This window comes from Sprattus sprattus (genome assembly GCF_963457725.1).
Source record: "Sprattus sprattus genome assembly, chromosome: 11".
NCBI lineage: Eukaryota > Metazoa > Chordata > Actinopteri > Clupeiformes > Clupeidae > Sprattus > Sprattus sprattus.
The window spans coordinates 7,841,251-7,868,681 of NC_137909.1; the positions used below are offsets into that span (position 1 = coordinate 7,841,251).

Consider the following 27,431-nt stretch of genomic DNA (forward strand, 5'->3'; position numbering starts at 1 on the left):
ATGAGATGAGTCAAGTGAGATGAACTGCTAGTCACAACCGATGCTCTGGCAATTGACACCAGTGTCTGTATGTTTGCCTACATTTACATGTATTTTGTAATGTCAGTGTAACAATGTTAGACAATGCCTTACTGTGTGAATGGGTTCATGGTGGTGACTCATTACCAGTTTGTTTTAAATGAATTGTCTAGTTGATAATGATTATCCTATAAACTTTTTCCCCCTTTGCCATCTAGGCGTTACCGAAGTATTCGATCTCGCACCCGTAGATTGGAGAGCAGTTTCTTCCCAAGGGCCATCAGTCTTTTAAATGGACAGTGATACAGTCTTGCACATTCACTTTACATGTTACAGTTTTCCACTGTTTGCACTACAGTAATATTGCACTACCTGATACCAGGCACATTTGATTTGTCTTTATGTTAGTAGAGGTATATTAGGTTAGTTTAGGTTATTATATGTGTATTATATGTTTAGCAGATGGTATTGTTTATTTATTTTGTAGATTTTGTAGATTTATTATATGTTTATTATATGTGTAATTTATGTTCAGAGTACTTATATGTTATGTTATGTTATTTTATGTTATGCTATGGTAGGTTGTTGTGCGGTGTCTTGTCCTAAGAATTGCAATGCCCAGTCTGACTCTGTTTTTCTGTGTATATGACAAATAAGTACTTGAACTTGAACTTGAATTATCATTGTGGTCCATCGATTTTCATTTCTTCCACAGGAGGGCGTTTTGCTCTTAGTGCAAAGAGTGAACTGAACTCAGTCTTCTTGTGTTCTCACTAGGGAATTGAAGTTGTCCTCCACATTTTCAGTCCACATTTGCAGTGAGGATAACCCCTACCATCAGTTTATGTGACATTTTAGTTGTTAATAACAGCCCTTCAATGCCTTGATCAGACTTGAGGCAATGAGTTCACATCTGTACTTCAAAGAGCCTTATACACCAACATATTTCTTGCAGGGGAGCACTTACAGCAGAGAGGACGAGAGGAAGAAAATAGAACGTAAAAAGAATGCCACCTTTTCTGCAACCTTGTTACCAACTTCTCGGTTTCATTAAAAATATTCTTTAACCCAGTACTTTGGCCTTACATAACAATAAGCTCCCAGACAGAATGGACAGAATGCCATATCCCAATACTTTGTGGACAATATCCACAATTTTCTTGACCATACTTTGAGGAATTTCATCAATCTCGTGGCAAAATAGCTCGCAGTGCTAGTGTCATAAACCCTCCTCTTCGTCCCTCGCAAAACTCTTCGTTATATACAATTCTATGAAATAAACAAAGGTCAGACAGTGACAGACGTAGCTTCATTAAGAGACGTCAGTGCTTCGTCACTTGATTAATCAAAAATGTCCCAACGTGCATTATTTCCCCAAAATAAATAACTAAAATGCCCAGGGATGACTGACTAGACTGTGATTTGAAAATAAATCACATCGGGTGGCAGATAGGAACAAAGTTGTATAATAATAATAATAATAATAATAAGAGATTTAATCTTAAATTGGCACATTAGGTGCGCACTGCTCCAAAGCCACAGGAAGTTTCAAAAAACAATTCGTTGTGGTGGTCTCAGTTCAGCAGAAGGGTCCATCACCGTGGTCGCACTTGTGCTTTCATTCATCCATTGGACCACGTTTTTGAGAGGACGGTGATGAGAAGACTGGTGGGGTGTTCCATCGCACCACACTGTTCTTTGGTGCAGGACTGGAAGACTACAGTGCGTTCCTCAGCGAATCGTGCCTTTTCTTGCCCCACGACTAGTTACAGCAGAATGTTCACCACGCCGAGTACCGGGCTCGTCTTTGACTACAGAGAAAATGGAAGTGAAGTTAGGAACGGCACCAAAGAACCTTTAACTACCTTTATGGAGAAGCCCTCAAGAAATGATTCATGTGGGGAGCAGATGTTTGACCTGAGCACAGTGGCGACGGTCGTTATTGGGATTACTCTGTCTATCATCACTGCAGTAACTGTCATGGGGAACACACTGGTAGTTATAGCGGTATGTGTGGTGAAAAAACTTCGTCAGCCCTCCAACTACCTGCTTGTGTCGTTGGCTGTTGCAGACCTTTCTGTAGCGCTGGTCGTAATGCCTTTTGTTATTGTAACCGACCTGACTGGAGGTATTTGGCTGTTTGGAGAGGTTTTCTGCAACATCTTCATTAGCATGGATGTTATGTGTTGCACAGCATCAATAATGACATTATGTGTCATCAGCGTAGACAGGTAAGGTTTTCACCTGCAATTCAAACCACTCGATTACTGAAAAAAAAAAAATCTAGTAATATTTTTAAATGCTGTGTGTTTTATTTTTTTTAGTTGTTTTAATTATCCATTGGAATGTCCGTTTTGAAAGTGCAAAGTTGTTGCTTCAAAAGAGCTCCTTTCTGCCATGACCAAGAATTCAAATCCAGTTCTAGACTTTGTTAATGAAGAATCTGCCATGCCAATTTCCTCATGAACATTCAACATAGGCTACTGTTCTACAGGGGATTAGGAGTGGTTCAATTTGGCAACAGAATCTTGGATGCTGTGGAGAGCCTTCTTGACCTTTGGTTACAGTACAGACTGACTTTGCCTGAATGACAGAGCAGTAGTTGCTAGTAGTAGGGCAGGTTATCTGAGGTGCATGAATCATTGTCAGGCCCTGTGTCCATTGCCCCATGGGGAGCGGAGGCAAAGCAAAAATAAATGTATGAAAAAAACCTGTTGGCCATTTGGGGAAGCTAGAATTTCCAATTACTTTTATATCTGTTTTGATGGACGTGGAATGAGGGATGACTTGGATAAGGCTGTGAGGGTTCCTACTGATGCCGATCCAACCCATTTTATTTGGGGCCACAGATTTGCGACCGCTGTCCCGCTGTAAAACGGAGGGATGGAATGCCAGGATTCTGTGTGATACTGAGCCATTGATCAGATTCCATTTTGGGAGTGATGAGTCCATGTTTCACCTAATCAAAAACTGTGTTATTGAGGTTCGCCTCAGGGTGACTAGACACGACTTAGATTAGACCAGGGATTCAACCAATTTTTTCCCCCCCAAATTCAAATGTCTTCCGAATCAGAATTGTATTTATTCCCTTTAAATTTACATTAACATAAATCCAACATATTGTAGCAAACGTATAAATTGATCCAGAAGACGTTATCTTTCAGTCCAATCGACACATTCAGCTACCCACAGGAGCTCTCTCAAGCTGGGCACCGGTTCACTCACAGCACCTTTCATGCAAATACATCAGCACAGGCACTAGCCAATCAGATCGCGTATCTGCTCAAGTCTTAATAGCGCGAAGATCAAAAATAAAAGATGCCGGACCAAACTCCATAGCTGGTCTTGTTTGTACCTATAAATTGTTAGTTTGACATTTTTTTGCTTAGATTAAAAAAAATAAATAAAGAGAAATAGACACTGTACAAGGTCAAAAAACGTTAATTGTAACTGAAAAATAATTGTAACTGAAAAATAAGTTGTTATATATTGTTAGCTCAGAGTTGTTTGCAAGATGTATGTTAATAAATGGTAGTGGCACGGCCACCCTGTACCTTTCATGTTGTTAAATGTTGAATTAAATTCAATGTTAAAAAATGTTAAGTTAAATTCGTTGTTCAAAAATGTTAGGTTAAATTCAATGTTAAAACATACAAATGTTAATGAATATATTAATCTTTGTATTATTTGAATAGCTTAGTATTGAATACACAATAACAGGGTAGCTATGTTTATTTGGCACTAGGCCCAGTATATTATAAACAAAATTTTAGGCAATTTATATAGAAGGGGGTCCCTGCTCATCTCGCCATCAGTTTGGGGGTCCCTGGCCTGAAAAACGTTGAAGACCCCTGGATTAGACCATCATTATAAAAACTCAAATAACCACTGATGTAAAGTGACCTGACATGGTAGTCCTCTACGAAACTGTATTTAGTGTGTGTTACGTACATAAATGATCTTGCATGTGCAAACACAACATTACATTTAAACATTACATTTCATTTACATTTCCTTAAAAATATATAAATCATGTCTTGAACAGTACTATTTTTTGTATTGGTTTGGTAGGGTTTGTTTGTAAACAGCTGTTTGGGCAAGTCCCTACCTCTGTCATGAACTGTATAGTAAATACTGCATATGCATAGCAGGGCAACATTATTTCCATGACTGCATTGTAACAAAAGCCAAACATCCTCAGCATAAATGAATCAATGAATGTCTTTTTGAAATGTGGGTCAACCCTCAATGCCATCACGTAGAGCCAAGCAATTTGCCCACAGGATTTAGGCTCCAAATATCAGGAACAAGACTCTGCACCTCTTTAATGCTGAACTCCATAGTTTCAGTTTAAGAGAGTTTAACCAAGCAACTGTTGTATTGCAGCATCCTACGATGAAATACATTAAACTGTAAATCTTTTAAGTGAAGAGCATGAATAATTCAGGGCTCTTGAAATGAGCAAGTGCATCCCTTTTGAAAAAGGCTCCCTAGCTGCATCAAAACAGATGGTACCGGACCAAAGGGACTTTGGGTAGAGGTTTGACGATCAGTGAGTCTATGATCAAATAAAGCATCAGAAAGGAGAACCAGTGATTAATATGATGCATGGTGTAGCAGGTACAATGGATGTTGAGTATGACCCTGCCACAATGTCTTCCTGAGATCTTTTGCTAGACTAGTCCCCTGGGCTCAAGTATTGCAGGCATAATAAGGTGTCTGTCACACATAAAGTGCACAACAGAACACATTTTGGTCTTGGCCTTTACAAAATTGCCTCTGAGCACATGTATTGTTAACATCAAACATGATCATTCATGTGAAGCTTTAAAAAAAAAATATTTTTATTAAACATATTTTTTTGTTAAAACAAATTACCATAAAGAGCTTAACATTCGACTTTTTGAGTACTTGCACCTGTACATTCGATATGCCAACCTGGATCTGTAACAACAAAATATGGTAATGTAATGAGACCAGAGGGATTTCATCAGTCAGCATGATTAAAGCAGCAGAGACGTTCCTATGAAAGCCAACTTGATCTGAAACAGTGGCTGTAATAAGTATTTAAATTAATAGAATTTCAATTTTTTTGTTGGGAGGACTTTATGCCCTGATATTTTTTGTGTTCTAAAAGCATGGCTCAGTCAGTTTCCGTTTGGGCTTAAAGGCACCGTATGCAACAATTATGCTTCAGGATTAGGGTTAGGATAAGCAGTTTAACCTTAAAATAACAGCTTAAAAAAAATTGGGGCGCTACAATGACATTTAATATGGAGAATCGCGTCGTTGCCATTGGCATAGCAGGGTCGATAGGCATATAACTGCGTTATGTAGTTTTACCTGCCGATGCCCGCCGACCTGACTTGTTTACCTTCTGCCGATCTAGTAAGTAGCTTATTTGCCGTCTTGCTTAGTCTTGTGTTGCACTTGCTTGATGTTGTTGACTGTGTAAGGACAGTCGTTGAGTAACTAGTTTGTCATAATGACAAAGTCAGCACATTTCAAGAGATTTCGTTAGTTTTAGCTGCTAGCATACCTTTAGCGAATAGCTATTGTTGCATACGGTACCTTTAAGAAAAGGCCTTGGTGAAGATATGAAGAATAATTTTAAGAATAAATACTAAGGCTTTAATCTTAATATTTTCTGTTGTGTGCCACATAAAGCTTAAGAAATGTTCTGTCAAGACAGATGTATTTTTCCACCAATCATCATGTTTAGCTAGCCTGGATACCAGACTGAACCTAGCCCCGCCCACCACATTTGTGGTCTGGGAAGTTTGGTCTGGCATTGGGGAGAAATTATCAGTTTTCAGCAAAATGATCTGACCAATGAAATTGTCAGGGTGGGCTTTATACGATGATGGACAGATCATCCAAGGCTTGAGTTGAATTAAGGGTGGATGTGAAATCGTACCAAGATGGCGGCGTCTCGGGAGCTTGTAAGTGGGAAATGTTTTATGTGAATTAAGCTATCTACACGACTTTTTTATGTCTACATTGACTCGGTTAGTTGTGTATGTGCTGCACAAATGTTGCAGAGTATTGAAGGTCTTAACTGAAGCTCAAGGCCATTATTGTTAGGTGAATGCTAACGCTTAGACCAAAAATCCATTGAAACACATAGTAGCTAGCTAGCCTCGCTGCTTATACGTATAAGTGAGCATGCATATCTCACAGATATTGACAGCGCATCAGTTTTGACAGATGAACAGAGACCCCGCGATCAAGGCATTTGTCGATCGAAAAGATGTTTTTGCCGTCCTTCCTACGGGATCCGGTAAAAGTTTAATGTATCAGATGGTCATACTACATTGCTCTGATTGGTTCTAGGTATCCAATTAAGCGAAGAGGCATTTTTTCTCCCTGGTTCGTTGAAACACGCCCCATAATCACAGCTCCATGGAGCAGTATCAGACTCATATTCTGACTAGAATTATGAGTATGACATCGTCAGGCTAATGTTTAGCTGATCCCTTGTCATATTATTTCAGGATATCAGGAAATATTCAGTAGAAATAGTTAAGATGTAATTCTTACTTCAGGGGTCCAGTCTAAAGGGCCTCGTAAGTCAAACAAATGTTGAAGTGTTTAGAGGTATAACTGTCTGAGTTTCAAAGCATGCTCATTCAGATGGCTTACCACACTGGCTGCAATCCAAGACAGGAAGAGCTTTCTTTATTTGTGCTCGTGTTCCCAAATATGAATCATGACAGCACAATCACAAATCAAGAATGACTATGCTGAAAGAAGAAGTTTTTCTTTCACATCTTTTTGTCAGATGTTTCGGATTTGTTTTGTCAAGTCAAGAAAAAGTGGATGGAAAATGAAAATACCTTTTTGACTGTTACAATGCAAATGTCCAGTATGGAGGACCAAACCTGCCATATTTACAAATGAATGAATAAATAAATAAATGTCCACATCCATGTATTTAGACAGAAATAAATGGATAAATGTTTTAATTAATGCACAATTGTTAATCAAAGTCACTTATAATTACATTTATGTATTTATTTATTCATTCATATATTTATTCATTCATTTATTCATTCATTAATTAATTCATGTATTTATGTATTTATTAATTTGTTAATTAATGTATGTATTTATTTGTTTATTTATATATTTATTTATTTATATATTTATTTATTTATTCATTCATTCATTCATTCATTCATTCATTCATTCATTCATTCATTCATTTATTCATTTATTTATTCATTCATTCGTTGTTCCCAATATGATAATGAGAGGAGGCCAGTAGGCGTGGAAACTGACGTTCAGACATTTTGCAATCAATCCAGAGCCTTCATGATACTGATGTAATGATATGGTTTCGTATGAGATCGACAGGTTATTGCTCTCAGGTTGTGGCCAGACGTCCTCTTTTACCCAGACATTCCGAGACCTAAAAAATGTTGGATTCCAAAATTGTCCGGGATTTTGCGTCATCGGATATTTGTGTTTCTGGGTCTTTCACAAACTCGTTTTTACGCCCTTTGTATAGCGTATAGCGCCACCTAGTTACAAATGAAAAAGCAATAATGGAGTGTTGTAAAACATTTTAATTGTAAGTTGACAAGGTCAGAACTGCACGAAATCAGAGGTATGGGATCATTATGACACCTTCTGACTGCACGTTAAGTTTCGTGGAATTCCGTTCACGGGGGGGCATGCAATAAATTGATTTATATGATTATACACCAACTGGCCTATAGGTGGCGCGACACAGTTTTCTTCAAATATCCCGAGAACCGTAGGGCCTTGGAGGGCCAAATTGTTCTTGTATGTTTGTGTTAAGGGGCCATGTCAACCCATAACCAGTCATTACATGTATAGCGCCACCTAGTTAAAAATTAAAAAGCAAATATTAGGTGTTTTAATCGAATATATGCCAAAGTGCTTGAAAAATTACCAAATTTGCCAGGGACATAAAGCCTGTAACCGTCCATCTTCAGTAGAGTTTTGTCCATGGATGGAGCAAAATGGCTCTGTAGCACCCCCTAGAACATTGCAAAAACCCCTACGCATTGGGGTTATTTTGGCGTAGCTTGACGGAATTCGGTACACGTCTTCATCATGCATGGACGCACCAAAAAGTCTCTTGACGCCATGGTGGCAGGTCCACAGGAAGTCAGCCATTTTGAGTGGAAGATGCGTTTTGACAGCGTTTGCACACCTCGCATCTGATCGAACTCCTCCGACAGATTTAATGGTAACGCCTTGAAATGTGGTCCGGCTACTCTTCAGCCATGGGCGACTAAAAGTTATATTGAATTTTCTCATTAGTCGGAAGGTGTGGGCGTGGCAGACCCTCAAACTTTGCCAACTTGTTAGTGCTTGCCACAAAACACAAAGTGTCTTAAAACTCAATCGCATATATGTCAAAGTGCTCGAAAAATTACCAAATTTGCCAGGGACATCAAGCCTGTAACCGTCCATCTTCGTTAGAGTTTTTGTCCATGGATGGAGCAAAATGGCTCGTAGCGCCCCCTAGAACATTGCAAAAAAAACCTGCGCATTGGGGTTATTTTGGCGTAGCTTGACGGAATTCGGTACACGTCTTCATCCTGCTTGGACGCACTAAAAAGTCTCGTGACGCCATCGTGGCAGGTCCACAGAAAGTCGGCCATTTTGAGTGGAAGATTCGTTTTGACGCCATTTGCACACCTCGCATCTGATCGAACTCCTCCGACAAATTTAATGGTAACGCCTTGAAATGTGGTCAGGTTACTCTTCAGCCATGGGCGACTAAAAGTGATATAAGATTTTCTCATTAGTCGGAAGGTGTGGGCGTGGCAGACCCTCAAACTTTGCCAACTTGCCAGTGCTTGCCACAAAACACAAAGTCTCTTATAACTCTTGCGTACATTGTTTGATCCAGAGAAAATGTCTTAGGGTGGACGCTGGATCCGGCCCGAACGCGTACATATGCCTGACTGATATCACCTATAGCGCCACCTGTTGGTGGTTGGAAACTTCACTTTGTTTCCACACCTCTTTATGTGACCTGTTTTAACAAACTACATTGCAAAAGAAAAATATACCAAAACAATCCACAAAAAAAGTAGTACACAAAACATTACATAACCAAATCATCAAAATCTATCACAAATAATTCCTTTAATACATAAAAATGAAACACAAACCAATTTACACACACAAAACACATAAAAACATACAAACACACTGACAACCATGACTCATTCTGTGCCAAAACCTATACTGAACAGTTCGGCGGTCATATTTTGTAACGCTTTGCGTTACGTCTAGTTAGTACAGATGTTAAGCAGCTGTTGAAACCCACCTGTACTCGGGGATAGTATAGCTAGGTCGTCTGCATACATAAAGTGGTTGACCAGGGAATCACCTATCATACAACCTGTACTGCATTCCCCCAGCTGCCTGGAAAGGTCGTCCATATAGCTATTGAAAAGGGCTGGGGATAATATACCCCCCTGCCGGACCCCGTTCCCAACTTTAAAAGGGGTAGATAAGATGTTCCCCCATCTTACACTCATGCTCTGGTTCGCATACCAGTAAGCTAGGATGCGTACTAAGCTACTGGGCACACCCCGAAGCTTTAGCTTACTAAACAGCTTAAAGTGGTGGACACGGTCAAATACTTTGGATGCATCAATAAACCCTATAAGCATAGTAGATCCCTGCCTTCTATATGTGTCTATTGCTTCTTTCAGAGCATACATACATAGGTCAGTACTATGCTTGGGCTTAAAGCCAAACTGATTGTCAGTGGTGGTTATGAATTCACTTATCCTGTCAAGGATTAATCTTTCTAGCACGTTGGAGAGAATGCTGGCAAGTGCTATGGGTCTATAGTTATCAATACTTCCAATTTTACCAGCCTTATCTTTGATAACTGGGACAAGAACTACTGACATCATGGATTCTGGCAATATACCATGGGTCACCATTCCAGTAAAGCACAAAGACAATAGCACTGCCAACCTGGGCCCAGCTAACTTAAGGTGCTCTGCAGTGATGTTGTCCAGGCCACTATACAGGATGATAGTTGTTAGCTACTCGCTAGTGTCACATGTAATGGTGTAAGTTTTCTTTCTAAATTTGATTTCTATTTTTGGAAGCTGTTCAAATTGAATCTTCGTGCAGTGGTTTGAAACACAACAGAAGCTGCACAAATGACTAAGACACTCAGCTTCAGGTCAAATTCAGGTGTTACCGAATTTCCCCCTGCTCTCTCCAAATGGCACATTTCAATTGTAAGCGTACCTAAACATGTAAACTAAAGCTTTAAATGAAATCATTTTAGTGAACTGTGACTAAACACATCAATGCTGAAAAAAAAATCACATTTTTATAAAATTGTATACAATTAATTTCTAACACTGAGAAAGTATTGCCATTCCATCGGATACCATCCGGACACGTACACATGACACTACTTTATAACATCAAATACCTTTTATGTCATGCACAAAAAAGCAAGTCTTACTAAGCATAAGAACACAATTTTATGCCATGGCTGCTCTTCCAATTGAGTGGAGACTAGTTTGAGAGTTAATGAGATTAAAGTGTAATTTAAAGACATAATTGGCAACAAGTAGCTAAAGAGATTAACCAAAAAGTATGTTTCCAAATTGTTCTTTCATTGCTCTATAACCTGTTCTTTAAATCAATTTAAATGTATGTAGTGATGGTCTCCTCATAAATTAACGTCAATAGTTCCACATGATTGATTTGAGATGTGAAATGAGCATGCTGACCTGTATGGTAACACACACAGTGGACTATGAGCAAGAGATCTGAATGTTACTGTATACCCTCGCCTCTGGACCATTATTGTTCTCACCTCTCACCTGCTGTCTCTGTGCTGTCAGTTTGTGTCATGGAGGATGTGTTCAGGTAGTCACGTGAAGCTCCTCACATGTCATCTGCTGTATTCGTGCTGAATGCCCAGTCACGGCACACTGGAGGGAGTGACAAAATCCTGGAAGACATCTTAAAATGGCATCTGTGTATTCAGATGTCCCATAATGTACCCACTTTCTACATCTGTATCTTACAGTACAGGAACAGTGAACTATATCTGTCTACATTCTATAATAGAATAGAAGCAATTTCATGATTCATTCAAATACATTCATTCGAACAAAATCGTTACTTTTTGGTAGCCTACTCTATGTATCATTCCTCTATAAGGACTATTTCATTGCGTGTATTTACATTTTGCTTGTCTGTATTATAAATGATACAGGACAGCTTAGACATGAGCCTGCTTGTCCAAAATCCAAGCACAGACTGTAGACAGACACATTTACTTTGTTCTTCTTTCAGCATCTGCTGATAGAGGTTTTGAAACCTGTCACTTTTTTCTTATGTGACAGGAACTACTATGTTTTCTCATCAATTATATACAGTCTGGGAACTGCATGCAACAGCAAGTTGTGTAGATACTAATATATGTAGATGTCAGTTACGCTAAGGATATGTCCCCACAACTACAATGAATAGCTTCTCAAAGTGTTTCTAGATCAAGTGTGTACTCCCTGCTCTGTGTGCAGGACTTGTGTTTGGTTGTAATCCGTGGACATAAACTTGGCAAACTATGCACAGGTGTTGGGTTTTTTAATGTGTAGCCCACTATGCGATATTCTAATCCTGCACTGGATTTTAACACATAGTTATGCTACAGTCCCTGGTTTTCTCACTAGCACAAAATAGTTTTGGGAATAAGATTTCTCTATCCGCTGGCCACAAATTGACAGAGAAATAGAGTGTTTTACACAGGGGTGACCTGGGTAAAATCCCATCTGTGTCCACAGCACTTTTCAAACCAAACTCACGCCTATACTAAAATATATATTACGTAGAAGCTTTCGTAATTTATCTGAGGGACCTCTTAGGAATGTTGATTTACAGGAGTCATGAAGCTCAAAATTCTTGGGTCTGGCAAATCTGAGGATTAATGCTTAATTTGAAGAGATCAATTTACAGGTAGACCGTTTTTTGTGTTTTTTAGGTTGTGTGTTTCAAACTATTTCATTTCATTTCAACTACAAGAATCAAGATGCACAGCTGGTACAATGCATCGCATCTATTTTGCTGTTCTTCTTTAACTTTTGCTCTCTGTAAGGTACCTGGGCATCACACGGCCTCTGACCTACCCTGCTAGGCAGAATGGGCAGCTGATGGCCAAGATGATCGTGGGTGTGTGGCTGGCATCGGCCTCCATCACTCTGCCCCCATTCTGCGGCTGGGCCCAGAACATCAACACGGCTGGCGTGTGTCTGATCAGCCAGGACGTGGGCTACACACTCTACTCCACAGCCGTGGCCTTCTACATCCCCATGGCTGTCATGCTCATCATGTACTACAAGATCTTCAGAGCGGCTCGCATAAGTGGAGCCAAGCACCGCTTCACCGCGCTGCCCCCCCGGCCTTGGCACGAGCCCCCACTGGACTGCGGCGTGGCGTCTGAAGAGGGCTTCGGTCTCCAGGGCCTGCGGCTGGCCCCTGCGCAGAGGCCACCGGGGGAGGAGTGGTCGGCGATAGCGCGCCTGCTGCACCACGAGCGCCGCAACGCCTCCATCTTTCGGCGCGAGCAGAAGGCGGCCACCACGCTGGGGGTGATCGTGGGTGTCTTCTCCGTGTGCTGGCTGCCCTTCTTTGTGTTCACCACGGTGCGGCCGTTTGTCTGCGGCGCGCTGTGCAGCTGCGGCCCCTCCTGGCTGGAGCGCACGCTCCTCTGGCTGGGCTACGCCAACTCGCTCATGAACCCCTTCATCTACGCCTTCTTCAACCGCGACTTGCGCTCCACTTACCGCGACCTGCTCCGTTGCCGCTACCGCAACATCAACCGCCGTCTCTCCGCCATGGGAGTGCACGAGGCCCTCAAGGTGTGAGAGAGGGCGTGGCAGGCGGCACAGACGGTGGGTGTGTGGGGCTGGAACGGTCTTGCCAGGCTGTCTGTCTGTGTGATGGCGGCCAACATTGGCGGTGCACTCCCCTAGTGTCTGGAATTAAAGAGTAGACTTTGCTTTGGCTCCCCGTGTGAGAGCTTGGTGTGTATATCACTCTACTGTGGTGCTCCAAGAATTCCCAGGATCCATTACTGAACGGCAACTGCACTGGAGGAAAAACACCCTTAATCTCTCTCTCGCTCCCCCTCTCTTTTTCTCTCTCCTCGTGCGTTCACTGTCTCAGAAGAAAGTCTTATTTTGAAACATGAATATTTATACTCTGAAATTCTCTTTGATTAACATCCAAAGCTAAGCTGGAAAGCTGAAAATGAGGACAGAGATTCTTTAAGGATGCTCTATGCTAAACAGGTCAAAGGTGATATTGATGTATATCCTGTTTTAATCTATAAATACAGTGTTTTATGTTTGGTCATATAGGTTAGTGATTGTCAGTATATGACCAACATGTTTGGGAACATAACCTGGTGTAGTCTGTAAAATGTTTCATCTTGGGTATCAGTGGTGCTGTTTCCTGTTGGCATTTTGCCCTGTAAATATTCAGTGAATTTGCATGAATGTTTTATACAGACTGGCAAAATGACCCCATGCTAGCAGATGCTGTAAATGACTGTAAAATTATTTTACATCCTGATAGCTATCACTAAAAAAGATGGACCATGATCTCCAGGAGTCTGCTGAGCATTATAATCAGCAGCCCAAACTATTAACAATGGGTGTCTTTGGTAACCAATTGAGAAAACTCCAAAGAGGCGGGCATCTTTGCCTGTCAATAATGTTAGATGTGCAGACCAAGGTAGGAGGTTGACTCCCATGGTAGTTAAACCTGACAGAAAACTAAGAAGAACTGCTGACATAGCTTATAATAGTTTTAGGGTCAGGCTTTGTAATAATTGCTGTGATAGTAATATAGACCTCCCTTGATATTGCATCATACTTATTACTATCACTTGTACACTACTGTACAACATTAATATTATATTACTACTGTGCTGGGTGATATTGTTTCAACAGGACATTAGAAAATGCCTGAAAAAAAGGTTTATAGCATCTTATTCCATTGATGGGATTTAGTTGTGACAGTGCAAGTTCGAGTTTCAAGTTTATTGTCATGTTCTCATAAAAAGGCATTTACTGTATCAGTAATGGAATTCCTTCTACTCTTCTACTCAACTTAAATGAATAAATTAGGTACAAGAATTTAAAGGAAAGACAGGATGAAGCAGATATAAATTAAATTAAAGTGGCAAGTGCAAGTTGTATGAGTTTGTCCATGTTAAATGTGAAGGGGCGTAGGGCAGCCTGATGGCATGAGGGTAGAAACTGTCTCTGAATCTGTACGGGCTTGTATGCTTTTGTACTTCTTCTGCTGTCTTGATTCCAAAGTGAAGACACATCTGTCTGAATGCAAATAGATGATACAGTGATAGGAATGCTACCCTTCTTATCCCTTTTCTCCAGTGAGGTTTGTATTTGACTAAATTGAAGTCATCAATCCCCCTTATCTCTTGCTGTGTCTGAGGTCCTGTGTTGCACATATTCTCTCTTGCTTCGAATGGATTCTAAGATTGGTGATATCTATCAGACAGTGTAAATGGTGTCGTAAATCTGTAGTGGTGATATATGTTTATTTGTATATTTTTAAATAAACCACAATATTCATTAATATTCTATTGATTTTGTGTGATATTCATCAGCATACTTCCACAGACGTGTAATGTCTTGGTTCTGTGTCAAGAGGATATGAGTGAATACATTAACACCAATAATTAGTTTACTGTTTTTTTTGTTTACTGATACTTCCTACCCATGAGATTCATGTTGAAACATGAGAGTGGATACATCCTCATGGTAAATACTGTTGGAGTGTGTAAAGATCAATGACTGTAATAAGAGCTGTATTTATAATGGGAATGCAATAATGTTTAGTCATTCATAATCATAACTTCTGTTGGCTCAGGAGCAAATCTGAGAAACACAAAGATCTTACTTGCTATTTTATTGATGGTTGTTCTGTTATTTAATTCCATGTATTTAGTCCCAGGGGTGCAAAAGGCTTTTCTTATGGAATGGATTGAAACAGATTTGAAGTTCATAGCTTTTGCCTGCCACACACATAATAGAATGGGAGATAGAGAAAAGGGCTTCCCACTTTGCTATGGTAATTTCTTGGAAGTTTCTCACAAATCATTGCTAAAATGATGTTCTGTCAGTCATTGAGTCATTTTATAATATGCCAGAAATATAACATAATTATCCAGATTCTCAAGAAAGTCTTGATGTCCTCCATGTCAGCTCAAAATAGTATACATTTCCGTTTCATTAGTTATGTCCATCAAAGCTGTTTGCGTAAAACTGAACTAAAAATAGATTTCTTTCATCTAATTTCATGACAGACACCAGGAGCTGTAGAAGCAGTTTGATGGGAAAGAAAGAAACCACTGGGGTTACGTAAGGGCTATCTTAATGCTGTCATTGTGAGTAATGTTTCTCCTCCTTGCTGTTGTCTTGGAGCGAGCCCAGGGGAAGTCCAGTGTCAACACCTCCCCTCAACCTCCTAATCGGTTGTACCAAACCCCTTTTAATTTCTCTCTCTTTTGAGTTATTTAAATGCTTTTTTACGTGCTGTGCTGCTGGGAAAGTGGGCCGCACCAAAGAATAATGAAGGGCAAAGAAGCAGGAGTATGCCAAATCTCCCCACCCCCCACCCAAAAATAACTAAAAATATAGCTGCAAGCAGCGATGGCGGTTTCCTCCTCCAAACATTGCGAACCAGGGAAAAATGTAAAGTTGTGACAATTTGTCACTGTCTAGAAAAATCCATGCTGCAGACTTGCCAATGGGATATTACATTTCAAATCCAACATTTACAATGCTTTTCCCTGAAGTTTAGACTGAGTGGAGGTTGTGTGTGCACGCTTACCCTGTGTGTCTGTGAGAATGTATGTGTGTGACACCAAGCTGTGTGTCTGTGAGAATGTGTGTGCGTAAAACAAAGCCTGCGCGTGTGTTACGGGGAGACTGAGTGTGTGAGATTTAGGAGCCGCGCGGATGAGGAGACAGAGAGACATTCTATAGAGAACCACCCTAGCAAGTAGTCAAGCATGCATGTTTCAAATATTCACCAAAAATCTACTTTTTATCTTACAGTCAACTTTTTTTCAGATTTGTGTACTAAACACTCTCAAGTGTCTTCATATGAACTTGTGATTGAATCAGAGTTTCACTTTTTGACCTGCAGATGTGTAAAGCATTATTTTAGCGTTAACAATGTATCCAATTTGCTTTATATCAATCATTTTTCAAGATATGAAGTTGCCTTTGCACATGGGAACATGTTGTAGTATCTTCCAAGTGACATACCAGTTTGGTGTTGATATCTCAAAGATTAGCTGAGATATGACTTCACTTCCTGTTTGACCGCTTTTCTGCTGAATTTGAGTGGCTGTACCGGACAAACGGTTGTGAGGATCAAAATTATTTCCATAACTTTTGTGAGGCTAGGGTTTAATTCGTCTTGATCCAGAGAATCCAATGGTGCCTCATTTTTGAAAATCGGTCATACGGTTCAAAAGTTGTGTGTGTTACAAAAGTCCAACTTTGACCTGTTGGTGGCGCTAGAGTGGTGTAATGAGAGCCATGAAACTTGGTGAGAATGAAGAAGGGACTGTCCTTAATGAGTGTGCCAAATTTCACAAAAAGTTACCATATGGTTCTAGGGGCTGCCATTGACTCCCATGGCAGGAGAATAATAATACCTACGATAACAATAGGTTACCTCCTACCGGAGGAAACCTAAATATATTTATATATAAAAAATAACACAGGACTAGGCAATAAGTACACAGGATGATTGTTCATACAGAGCTGACGTTTTAAGTTGAGCAATAGGCATGCATAGAAATGATTTACATTGAAGGTAGCTGGATTTTATCTCTGACATGAGTGATAAATGGGTTCCATAACTCAAAAAGCCTCTTTGCAGAACCCCTCAATGAGTGTTTTATCTTTTCTAGTTTAAGAAAATACAGCACATCTTCAATCCAGTGTGTAAAAGTGGGAGGATGGGGATCTTTGCACTTGAGTAAGATTAAACGTCTGGCAATAAAAGTCACAAAAGCAATGGAATCTGACTGTTTTTGACCATTTCAGTCTGGGGAGGCACCAAAAATGGCCATGAATGGGCAAGGACTGATGGTTATATCCCCACCTATGTATTCTGAGAGAGCTTCAAAAATCAAAGACCAAAAGCCTTTAAGTTTGCTGCAAAACATGTTGGCATGAGTAGCAGGGGATGAGTGGCATCAGCTGCAGATGGGACTAATGTCTGGGAAGTGTCTTGAAAGTTTTTGGTTGGTCCAGCGTGAGCGGTGTAGAATTTTACATTGCATTAGGCTGTCCCTAGCACAAATCGATGAACCATGTACTCTTTGCAGGATAGAGAGCCACATATCGTCGGTAATGCTTTCACCTAAATCAGCTTGCCAATTGGCTTCTAAAGATGGAAGCAGTGAGAAATGATCCTCCTTAATGATTTAGGTCGCTCTACAAACACCTCAAATGAGTTGCAGTGTGGCAGTGTGGCAGTGCTGGAAACACCAGTAGTGTTTTACGCAGAAAATCTCTGACCTGAAGGTAGCGGAAGAAGTTACTTTTGGGGAGGTAAAATTGCCTACAGAGCTGGTCAAATGAGGAAAAAACACCATCAGAGTAGAGGTCATAGAAAGATTCGATACCTCATCTCTGCTAAATAAAAAATGACGTCTAACAAGAAAAGGTGTGAAAACATGGTTTGAATGGATAGGAGCTTTTAAAGAGAAACATGTCCATCCAAAATGACAACGCATCTGTTTCCAGATCTTTAAGGTTGATCTCAATATCTTATTTTTGGTAAATTCCGCTGGGGATTCTGAGGTGGAGGAATAGACCAATGCTGGCAAAGAGAAGGGTAGGCTAGATAAAGATTCTAGAACACACCATGATGGTGCATCAGCACCTGGATCCTCATACAGCCAATGCACAATTGGGTGTATATTAGAAGCCCAGTAGTATGCAAGAAAATCTGGAGCTGCCATACCACCTACACATTTTGGATGTCTCGCTATGCGGGGTGCTTTGTTATTCCACACAAAAGATGAAATAACAGAATTTAGATGAAATACATCTTTGACCTGTTCCTAAAGTTTGCTGTTGCATTGAGGTACATTTTCACTTGCATCACATGGAAAATGGTTGTAAAAAGTTGGTGAAAAGGAAAGGAAACTGCAGGGTTTCATTACTTATAACCCCCAGTTTTGTTTGTGATGAATTTTTGGTGAAATGACTGAGCACCTCAATTTGGAATGGCCGAGAAATCCACTAAACCAGCCCGCTGACCTTTGAGTTGACCTCACCGGCACAGAGGAACAGTTCATGGTGCTCTCTCCGTAATGGGCTTGTCTTCGTGGCCTCATGACGGATCCTCTCGCTCCTCTCGCTCATTTGTGCATTCATCAAATTCCCATTTTACAATCCAGACAGAGGATAATGGACCTTGGTAATGGACCTTGATAAACACTCCTGCTCCACTGCAGCCGCCTTCCCGTACGCACATACACCCACAAACACTCCCCCCCCCCCACACACACACACACACAGACTGATCAAAATAGATGCCGTCACTGTTGTGTAAATGACAGTATAAAATCTGGCTAAATGAAGAACTGTGTTCACCTCCAACGACTCATCCTTACGTAATGTTGCACATGACTTTTGTCAGGAGGTCTTTTGCCCCCTCAGTTACATTAGCACAGACTGCACAGATGACTTATACAAAATTCATAGGCTCTGATGCACACTCAAGAGGTGCCTTGTTGTCAACTGACAAAAAACCCAAACTGACATCAACCCTGCACCTTAATGTGAAAGACTGTTGCCACTTTCGATAAATGTCGAACCAAAACCCACACTCCTAACACCTGTCTAAACTTTGAACAGCCTGTGACTTGCTGTGTGCCATTTCAACGTCATTCCTGTACATTCATTTCTGACTTAACCCCACTGTGACTGTAGACCTTCAGCGACTGCATGCTTCTGGATGTCTTGCCATCTGCTTCCACTTCTGCCAGCCTCATTGTGTCGCAGCGCTTTCAGTGCTATCTGAGGCCCCCCTATGTGCGCCTCCCTCCCATCAGTGTCTGCGGCTGTTTAGCATTACATAGGAGACATGTGCGACCAGCGAGTTACTGTGGAGCTTGTGAGTAAAGCTCTCAACATAGCGATGGACATGAATCCACTCTATGCTCTCAACATGGCGATGGACATGAATCCACTCTATGCTCTCAACATGGCGATGGACATGAACCACTCTATGTGACTCATCAGGGCTGTTTTTCTAGGTCACTGGTCAGTGGTCATGAATTACCCTAAGCACCTAAGGATGTAAAGATGAAATGCAAACAGGGTACTTATGTACACAGTATTTACACAGAGTACTTGTGTACACAGGGTACGTTATGTACACAGTATTTACACAAGTTGTACTGCCTGGTAAATTTCTTTTGGCTTGCATATACTGTGCTCTCCTCACATCACCTTCAGAAGTGGTTGGGTCAAACTAGTAAATGTATACTGTATATTTTATATGAGAGGGTGGAGTGAAAATTACGGGTTGTTGGCACGAGAGGGCTCATATAAGAACGATAAGAAAGATGCCTCCATCAAGCCTTTTGAACTGTCTGCGTTTTTTTTCCTGTAGAGCAATTTTTATCTTTGAAATAATGTTCTTTATATGCAGATATAGACCTGGGCTGCAGTAGCTCAGCGAGTCTTAAACAACATGGTAAATAATTATTAGTCTATGCTGACTCTATGAGAACCATAGATATTGGCAATGAGATACACAAAGATAACTGTTGTTTAGTAGAGATTGGCAGAGAGCTAAGTGAGTGTGATGGGGACCTAAAGAACTGCTTTTGTACAGGCAACACTATGCTATGCTCCCTGTCCCTTTTGAGTGCAGTGACCGGATGACCATTTTAGGCATTAAAGCAGTTATGAAGTGAAACAGCAAACTAAGTCTACAAAGTGAATGACTTCATGGCACCAGAGGAAATAACCTTGCCTGTGGCACAAACAGCCGGAGATGCAATTACTGTGCAGCAGGTGCTGGACTTTATGATTCAGAGGTGAAAGCGTGAGATGTAGAGATGTTGAGGCTGGGATTGTGGAGGAGTTGGGAAAGAATGGCCTCTGAGTAGGTGGCTGAAATTGCAACTGTGTGAATTATGAAGTACAATGACTTATTTAGATCAGATGACCATATGAATACAGGGGAACAAGAAGCAGCTAATGAGGAATTTTGCCATACACGTCTCCATTGATTTGGAGCCTACAGGACCTCACTACCCATGCATGTTTTATTCATGCGCACACTGTGTGGCTTACTTAATAGATGAGAGATGGATGGTGAGCAGTGTAGGACTTTTGTTCGTGAGTGATTTATGTGGGTGAAGTTACGTTTGCCCTGCAAAATTGCGGTGTAATTAAGCTTTATACCCCGCTACGCTATTTAAAAAAGTTTCCGGCTGTTATTGACAATAATGTACGAGTCGCTAAATCAAACACAGCACTTTAGCTGACAATCACGTGGGTTCCTCTTTTCTGAAATGTATAACAGTTGCTTTGGTGATTTTGAATGCCTCAAGTTTAAGAACGGAATGACCTAGTAAGTCCTTTATTTGTCTGTAAAGTTGGCTAACTTTGCTCCAGAGAACATTTGACAAATAAGCTGCTTACCAACAGGCAACAGCCTCTGAAATCTGGAGGAAGCGGTGCCCACATCATATCAGCGTCCACAGGAGATAAACAGATGTTAATGAATCCAATCGAAAGACTAATACGTTAATTTATGCTCATGATGGCAAATTACTGCTGAATTAATTATGAAAGATCTGGTGGGTGTTACCATCCAAAAAAACATCCAAACAGACTGTGTCTCAGCATTGTGTCTTCTCAATATGACTGTAATACGGACCAGGAGAAGGTCAGATACTCAGTGACACACAGCCAAGTGTCTAAGCACATACTGAGCACAAAGAGTGAGGCATTGGCAGCAATCCAGCTTGATAGCTTTCATCCATGACTGCTTTTTTCTTCCCGCTCAGCAGGCTACTGTAAGTCCCATTCACATAAAACCCCAAAGTGGCATCATTTCACAGCAAAAGGTAGGTCAGAGGAAAGTGTGTGTGTGTGTGTGTGTGTGTGTGTGTGTATGGATGAGCTTGTGTGTGTTCATATGTGTATGTGTGCGTGTGCGTGTGTGTGTGCTGAGATGGAAACTGTACGAATGACAGACATTCTCATTGAGTCTGACAACACTGTCAGGCTGGGTGCCACAGGGCGAGTATGATGGAGGAGAAGGGATGTGGATCCCAGGGGCTGCGTGTCCAATTCAATATTAATGGTCATTTTAATGACAGTTCAGTTTATAAAAATGGCACAAAGCAGTCACTCCAGGTTTAAATGAAAGAAGGAGTGTTTCATAATTTTGTCTTTGACAGCAGCCTTTTCCGATGAGGAAATATCATTCCGTGCACCAAGCTCTGTCAAACTCGGACCTGTTAGTTACTGATGGACCTCTGCTTTGACATGCTGTTCCAAACCCTACAAGGGGTGCCTCCATCTCATGTAACCTTATCATCTCTGTTCATGACATAGACAGAGCTGAGCAAAAGAGCATTTACTTGCTTTGGACACAGCTGTGATGGACAACATATTATCATCCTAATACAATAAAAAGGTTCCCTTCAGGCATTAATGGAATGAAAATAATAATAACCATTAACAAATGCAGAATGCATTCAGAATAGGGGACACTGCTGGATTCCTTCAGATACCTGTGAAATCAAATCACAGTGTCGTGGCTCTACAGCCACCAGTGAAGGCTTAACAAGATGATGTACTTCTTCTATGTAACATACACACTACTGACCTCTTGTGTTCATGCACACACATGACATTTCTGAAGATGAATTGACTTGGTTTTCTCAAGATACCCCTAATAATTGCTCAGAACAACTTATTCAAAATCACAATCACAAATCATGCAAGTATGCATAACAATCACAATCACAAAACATGTGATCAGGTATGTGGAGATGTTGATATTATGAACATAGACATTAGCATAACATTAACATTATAACAAGCCCTACAGTAAAGCACCATTGTTAATTAATAATACGTAATTAGTGGCATTATTGACAACACATTCGCATAGTCATTAGCTGAAATAAACCAATGCCTAAATCACAAATACAGATTACGGCTTAAAGCTTTGCTTGATTTCTCTCTTTTAGCATTATAAGCATCTCACACAAGAGTGGCGCTCTGAACAACACTTCACTGCAACTAGTCGTCATGTGTACAATGGTCCATTGTAACAGCTCATGTGTCCTCATGCCTCTGCTAGGCTCATGTGCTGGGGGATGAGTGCCTTTCTGGTGCTATCGCGCACACTCTTCAGGAGAGTCATAGGGCTGGAACCTCCAGTGCCACGGTCACCGAGGGCCACGCACGCTCCACGGAATGGGCACCCAGCGGCCTGTGCCCTGTGCCCGGGCACTGTGATGTACTTGGCTACAACGTTGAGGTGGTAGCTCCGTAACGCCACCAGAGCAGAAACGCATGAGTTGTACGCCAGGCGGAGGGAGAGGTCGGAGCGGGACAGCACAAGAGAGCGCAGGGAGGGCCGCGAGGCCACAGTCTCCATCAGCTTCCTGTGTGAAGGGAGCATGTAACTCTGCATCCGCCTCAGGAAGCCTGCTGTCTCACGCAAACAGAGGACGATGAGGGACAGACAGAGTGAGAGAGACAGATACAGAAAAAAAAACAATGCTTTTGTCATTGGAGGCCAAGATGTTGCACAAATAAGCACAAACAAAGCATGAGGTGTAACTTCATTTTTAAGGGTACCATCAAAGGTCAGTGCTCAATGTTTTGTACAACTGTAACTTCCTTTATTTGATACACTACAATTTCCCCTTGGGGATCAGTAAAGTACTCTCTCTCTCTCTCTCTCTCTCTCTCTCTCTCTCTCTCTCTCTCTCTCTCTCTCTCTCTCTCTCTCTCTCTCTCTCTCCTCTCTCTCTCTCTCTCTCTCTCGCTCTCTCTCTCTCTCTCTCTCTATCTCTCCCTCCCTCTCTCTCTCTATCATTTGTTTCACAGGTGTGCCACCCACCTGAGTCCTTGTCATGCTGAATGCCCAGCAGCACATCAAGGCTCTGGATGGTGGAGCTCTGAGCAGCACTTCCTCCTGACAGCTGCAGAGGCTCCTCACTGACCCCCTCGTACCACAAACCGTCTGGCAGCATGGGGTTGTCTCTCCATCTGACACACACACAATAGGTAATGACACATTGTGAACATGGGAAGTGTGTGTTTGTGTGTGTCTGTGTATGCGTGTGTGTGTGTGTGTGTGTGTGTATGTGTCTGTGTATGTGTGTGTGTGTGTGTATGTGTGTGTGTGTGTGTTTGTGTGTGTGTGTGTGTGTGTGTGGGTCCCATTCACGGAACTTGAACACGAAACACGGAACTTGAACAGTTGATTGTAAAATAAATGTGAATATGTGTATGTGCTTCAGTGAATAATTAACTAAAGCACATACACATATTCACATGTTTGACATTTATTTTACAATCACCTGTTCAAGTTCCGTGTTCAAGTTCAAGTTCCGTGAATGGGAACAATTATGGGAATAATTAACTAAAGCACATACACATATTCACAAGTTTGACATTTATTTTACAATCAACTGTACAAGTTCACTTACCCAGATAAGTAGATCCTGAATGTTTCATGAAACAGTTTTGGGTCCACATGATCTTGAACCACAGAGTATACAATATGTAAATTAGGAACCATTTGATTGGGCTTATGATTTTGATAAAGTCTATCAAAAATAAATACATACATCTTTTTTTTTCCTTTTTTTAAATGAACTTACTGTGCATGAGCCTGAAGGTTTCCTCCATGTTCTTGATAGACAGGGTCATTCTCTGAAGAGCCATATGTAACTTGTTCATATCAAAGGTTGCCATGGCATTCACTGCTGAGATTATGCCCTACGGGAGAAAATAAAGGCTGTTCACTCCAAAGAATGGACTGATTATGTTATACAATGGTGTGCAATGTTACCCAAAACACTTGCCTGTATTCCTGAATTTGCACTCTTCTCCACCAACAAGGAGACCAGGAAAAAGCCTTTACCACTCTCCCCTCCAGGAAATGAGAAGATGGTATCTAAGTTTCTATGACAACAACACACAGTTTTAGCTCAGCTTCTTTGCTCAGTTTCATCAGTGGCTACACCCCATAATGTGGTGCCTTCAGAGGCATCTCCTATGGTCTCATGACTGATCCCTGATAGATGGTTGGCCTTCTCCCTTCTTCAACTCAAAGGTCACCTCTCTCTATCTATAGCCAGTGTCAAAGTCTCTGTGCATCATCTGACCCTACGAGCCATTCCTATGGCTTTGCCGAGCTTCCTACTGTGAAACGTCCAGATTGAATTCAGATGGACGACCTCTGCCAATTTGTGTAGGCGTGCCACACACAGCTGTGCCGGGATGTTTTGGCTGCATTGACTCACAGTAAGCTTCCTCAAATCCTTCCAGCCGAGGGCTGTGTGAGTTTAGTTCCTGTGACCTTCTGTTGTGGAACTCAATACTAGTTACTGGAAGCACTGGATTGATTACAGGTTTGGCCAGTAACGCCTCCTTCATTTGCCCAAAACAAAGGCAGCCACGGGTCAGAACAAATGTCTCTATCTATACTGTGCCACTTTTCAGAAAAAGAACATCTACTGACTGATATTAGCTATAGAACTCCTGTGTTAGGGTGTTGAAGGGCCTAGACTTGTGCTAGATTACATATTTAGATGCTGTATGAACTCACCCAAATTCCATTGACCTGTAAAAAACAAATGAAGAAATGGTTGCAGAGTTGGAAGTGTACTCTGAAAAGCCCTGCTTATAATACCTGAATTACACAACATTTGTGAGCCTTAATCTAGTACAGGTAAGCACTGACAAAAGCCTAACCTTTTTGGGTCCTTAAGCTTCCAGTTAGCCAGAACACAGTCTGCATAGACCAGGATGGGAGGGAGACCCAATGTTTGTGATACATTACAGTATGGAACAGCCAGAGCTCTGGGTAGTGCCTGTGAGGGAGTATTCAAATTTGATGACAGTCTCATTTAAGCAGCAGTAAGGATTTTTTTCTCTAATAGTTGCGAGTTAACTACCAAAAAGACATACGGAAACCATGCAAACATCACCAATGATAAAAGTTTGGCAACATGCTAACTTGTATCTTTTAGGGATAAAGTTGGTTATCATGTGCTGTGAAAGCTTTTATAACATTGGGACACCAGACACAATTGCTAAGCCTGCCATAGGTTGTGTTGTGTGTTGTGGGTCTAATTCAGTGAAACACTGAAGAGGTGGCTCTTTGTTGTTGTTGTTGTTAAGTAATTTTAAGTGTCTGTATGGTGGTTGTATGATGTGTTGCAATTTATAGGCTTGGTTGTTGGGTATGAGTCATTGCATGTGACAGTAAGATGTTTGGCCGCTGTGGGAAGTCTAACAAATAGCACGAGGAATTTAACATGTTTTCCTGTGTATAACTGAAAACATTGGATGGTTGAAAGAGCTAGTTGCGAACTAGAACTGCTCATTTCCAGTGGTGGTGTGTTCTCCTGGGGAACAGAGTGAGCCAAGGCTGCCCATGCTAACCTCCACCGGACTGCTTGTACGTATCTTATAGATCTGTGGCACCCTCTTTGCCCACCCTCTCAAACATCCAGTGCTCACCTTAGCTGGCTGATGTGGCCCTTCCTGCCATACATATCCCATGCTGATGAAGCCCAAGGCCAGGTGAGCAAGCCTCAGCTGCCGGTGTCCATGGAGACGGAGAGTTCTCAGAAGAGGCATCTGTTTATGTGACCCAGACGATGTAACCATGGAGATAAATAAAACTTCATAGCAAATGAGTGTCCTCACATGACATCAGCTGAAGTTTGATTTTGAAGTGTTATACCTTTTCCACTAGCTCTCGAAGTTGATGTGTCTTGATTAGGTGTGTAAGGTTGTTGGCTATATCCATCCACAGCTGGTAGTAGTGTGGGAGTTCAGTCTTTAAATGACAGACATCCTTATTTTATTGGAATTTGAGTGAAAACAGCAGAAAACAAAGAAACAAAACATAGAGACTGCCCAGGCAAATTAAGAAATACATTGCCTTAAAAATGACTTATACAGTTGTATAGAACTACAAACAGCTACAATGTTTTAACTTAAGGAGTCCTTCAATTTCTAACAACAAAATGTATATACATATTTCACATTTATTGAAGACATTAACTGTTAATTACCTATCAAATTGATTACACTGTGAATCAGTTTTGCATAAGCTTATTCTGGTGAAAGTAGCTGTTATAATTACACATAACAGCTCAAATTGATGACAAAGCTTAGTTTCTTGTTCAGAAGCAATTCTGTGGCAATAACATGAAAAGTTAAGGTTTCTTACCAATGGTTTCTCAAGAACAAATCCATACTTCTCTGATATGAAGAAAGAATTTAGCTCAATTAGATGGACTGGATTTGACCAACTAGTCTGCATTATAATGCCTTCGTCAGGGGAAGCCTAATTTGACCTGTCTTCAACTCTCAATTTATGTAACTGATTTTCATATGGACACCACTCCGATAACCATGCCCTTTAATCAGTCATGTGACAACAGGCTACATGGGTGCTTTCCTTTTGTTTTCATTTCAAAAGAGGAAACTGAAGAAAAAGCACCTACATTGCTATCCAAAATTATTAGCACCCTTGCTAAACATGATGAAAAGACTTTTCCCTTTGTTAGTTATTAATCTTAATATTATATCGAAAATAAAAAAAAATCTTACCTTTATTTGAGGTATGTTTAGTCTGAGAATAAAGCAACAATTAGTGAAAAATACATTTTAAAACAAAATCACATGTCAGAATTATTGGCAACTGAAGAAATCTGGTTAAAGGAAATATAAATGAAGTGGGATCGCAGGCCATATTTAAGTAATTTAAAGTTGGCCTTGATGTTCAGGAGATTTTAAGCAGTCATAAATTATTTCCTGTTTCATTGGGTCATAAAAATGCCACACCTGCCCAAACGAATCCCACTAAGGGGGAAAACAATCCAGGGTCTGATTTAACCAGACTAAAAAGCACAGATAACTCCGATAACCATGCCCTTTAATCAGTCATGTGACAACAGGCTACATGGGTGCTTTCCTTTTGTTTTCATTTCAAAAGAGGAAACTGAAGAAAAAGCACCTACATTGCTATCCAAAATTATTAGCACCCTTGCTAAAGATGATGAAAAGACTTGTCCCTTTGTTAGTTATTAATCTTAATATTATATCGAA

At 40.9% G+C, this 27,431-nt stretch overlaps 2 protein-coding genes across 2 annotated transcripts; one reads left to right on the forward strand and one right to left on the reverse strand.

Annotated features, from left to right (window-relative positions):
• Positions 1–1,794: 1,794 nt before the first annotated feature.
• Positions 1,795–12,905, forward strand: LOC308372020 (5-hydroxytryptamine receptor 7; the record flags this gene model as incomplete). The annotated part of the gene is made up of 2 exons (XM_080847109.1): positions 1,795–2,249; positions 12,137–12,905. 2 exons carry the CDS (start codon positions 1,795–1,797, stop codon positions 12,903–12,905), a joined length of 1,224 nt encoding a protein of 407 aa, XP_080703235.1.
• A 9,511-nt stretch (positions 12,906–22,416) lies between these two features.
• On the reverse strand, positions 22,417–26,643 carry LOC308372103 (indoleamine 2,3-dioxygenase 2-like; the record flags this gene model as incomplete). The annotated part of the gene is made up of 9 exons (XM_080847213.1): positions 22,417–22,784; positions 23,200–23,348; positions 23,792–23,843; positions 23,966–24,083; positions 24,170–24,269; positions 25,047–25,180; positions 25,833–25,952; positions 26,059–26,154; positions 26,551–26,643. The coding sequence occupies 9 exons, from the start codon at positions 26,641–26,643 to the stop codon at positions 22,417–22,419; spliced, it is 1,230 nt and encodes a 409-aa protein (XP_080703339.1).
• Between the last annotated feature and the right edge of the window lie 788 nt (positions 26,644–27,431).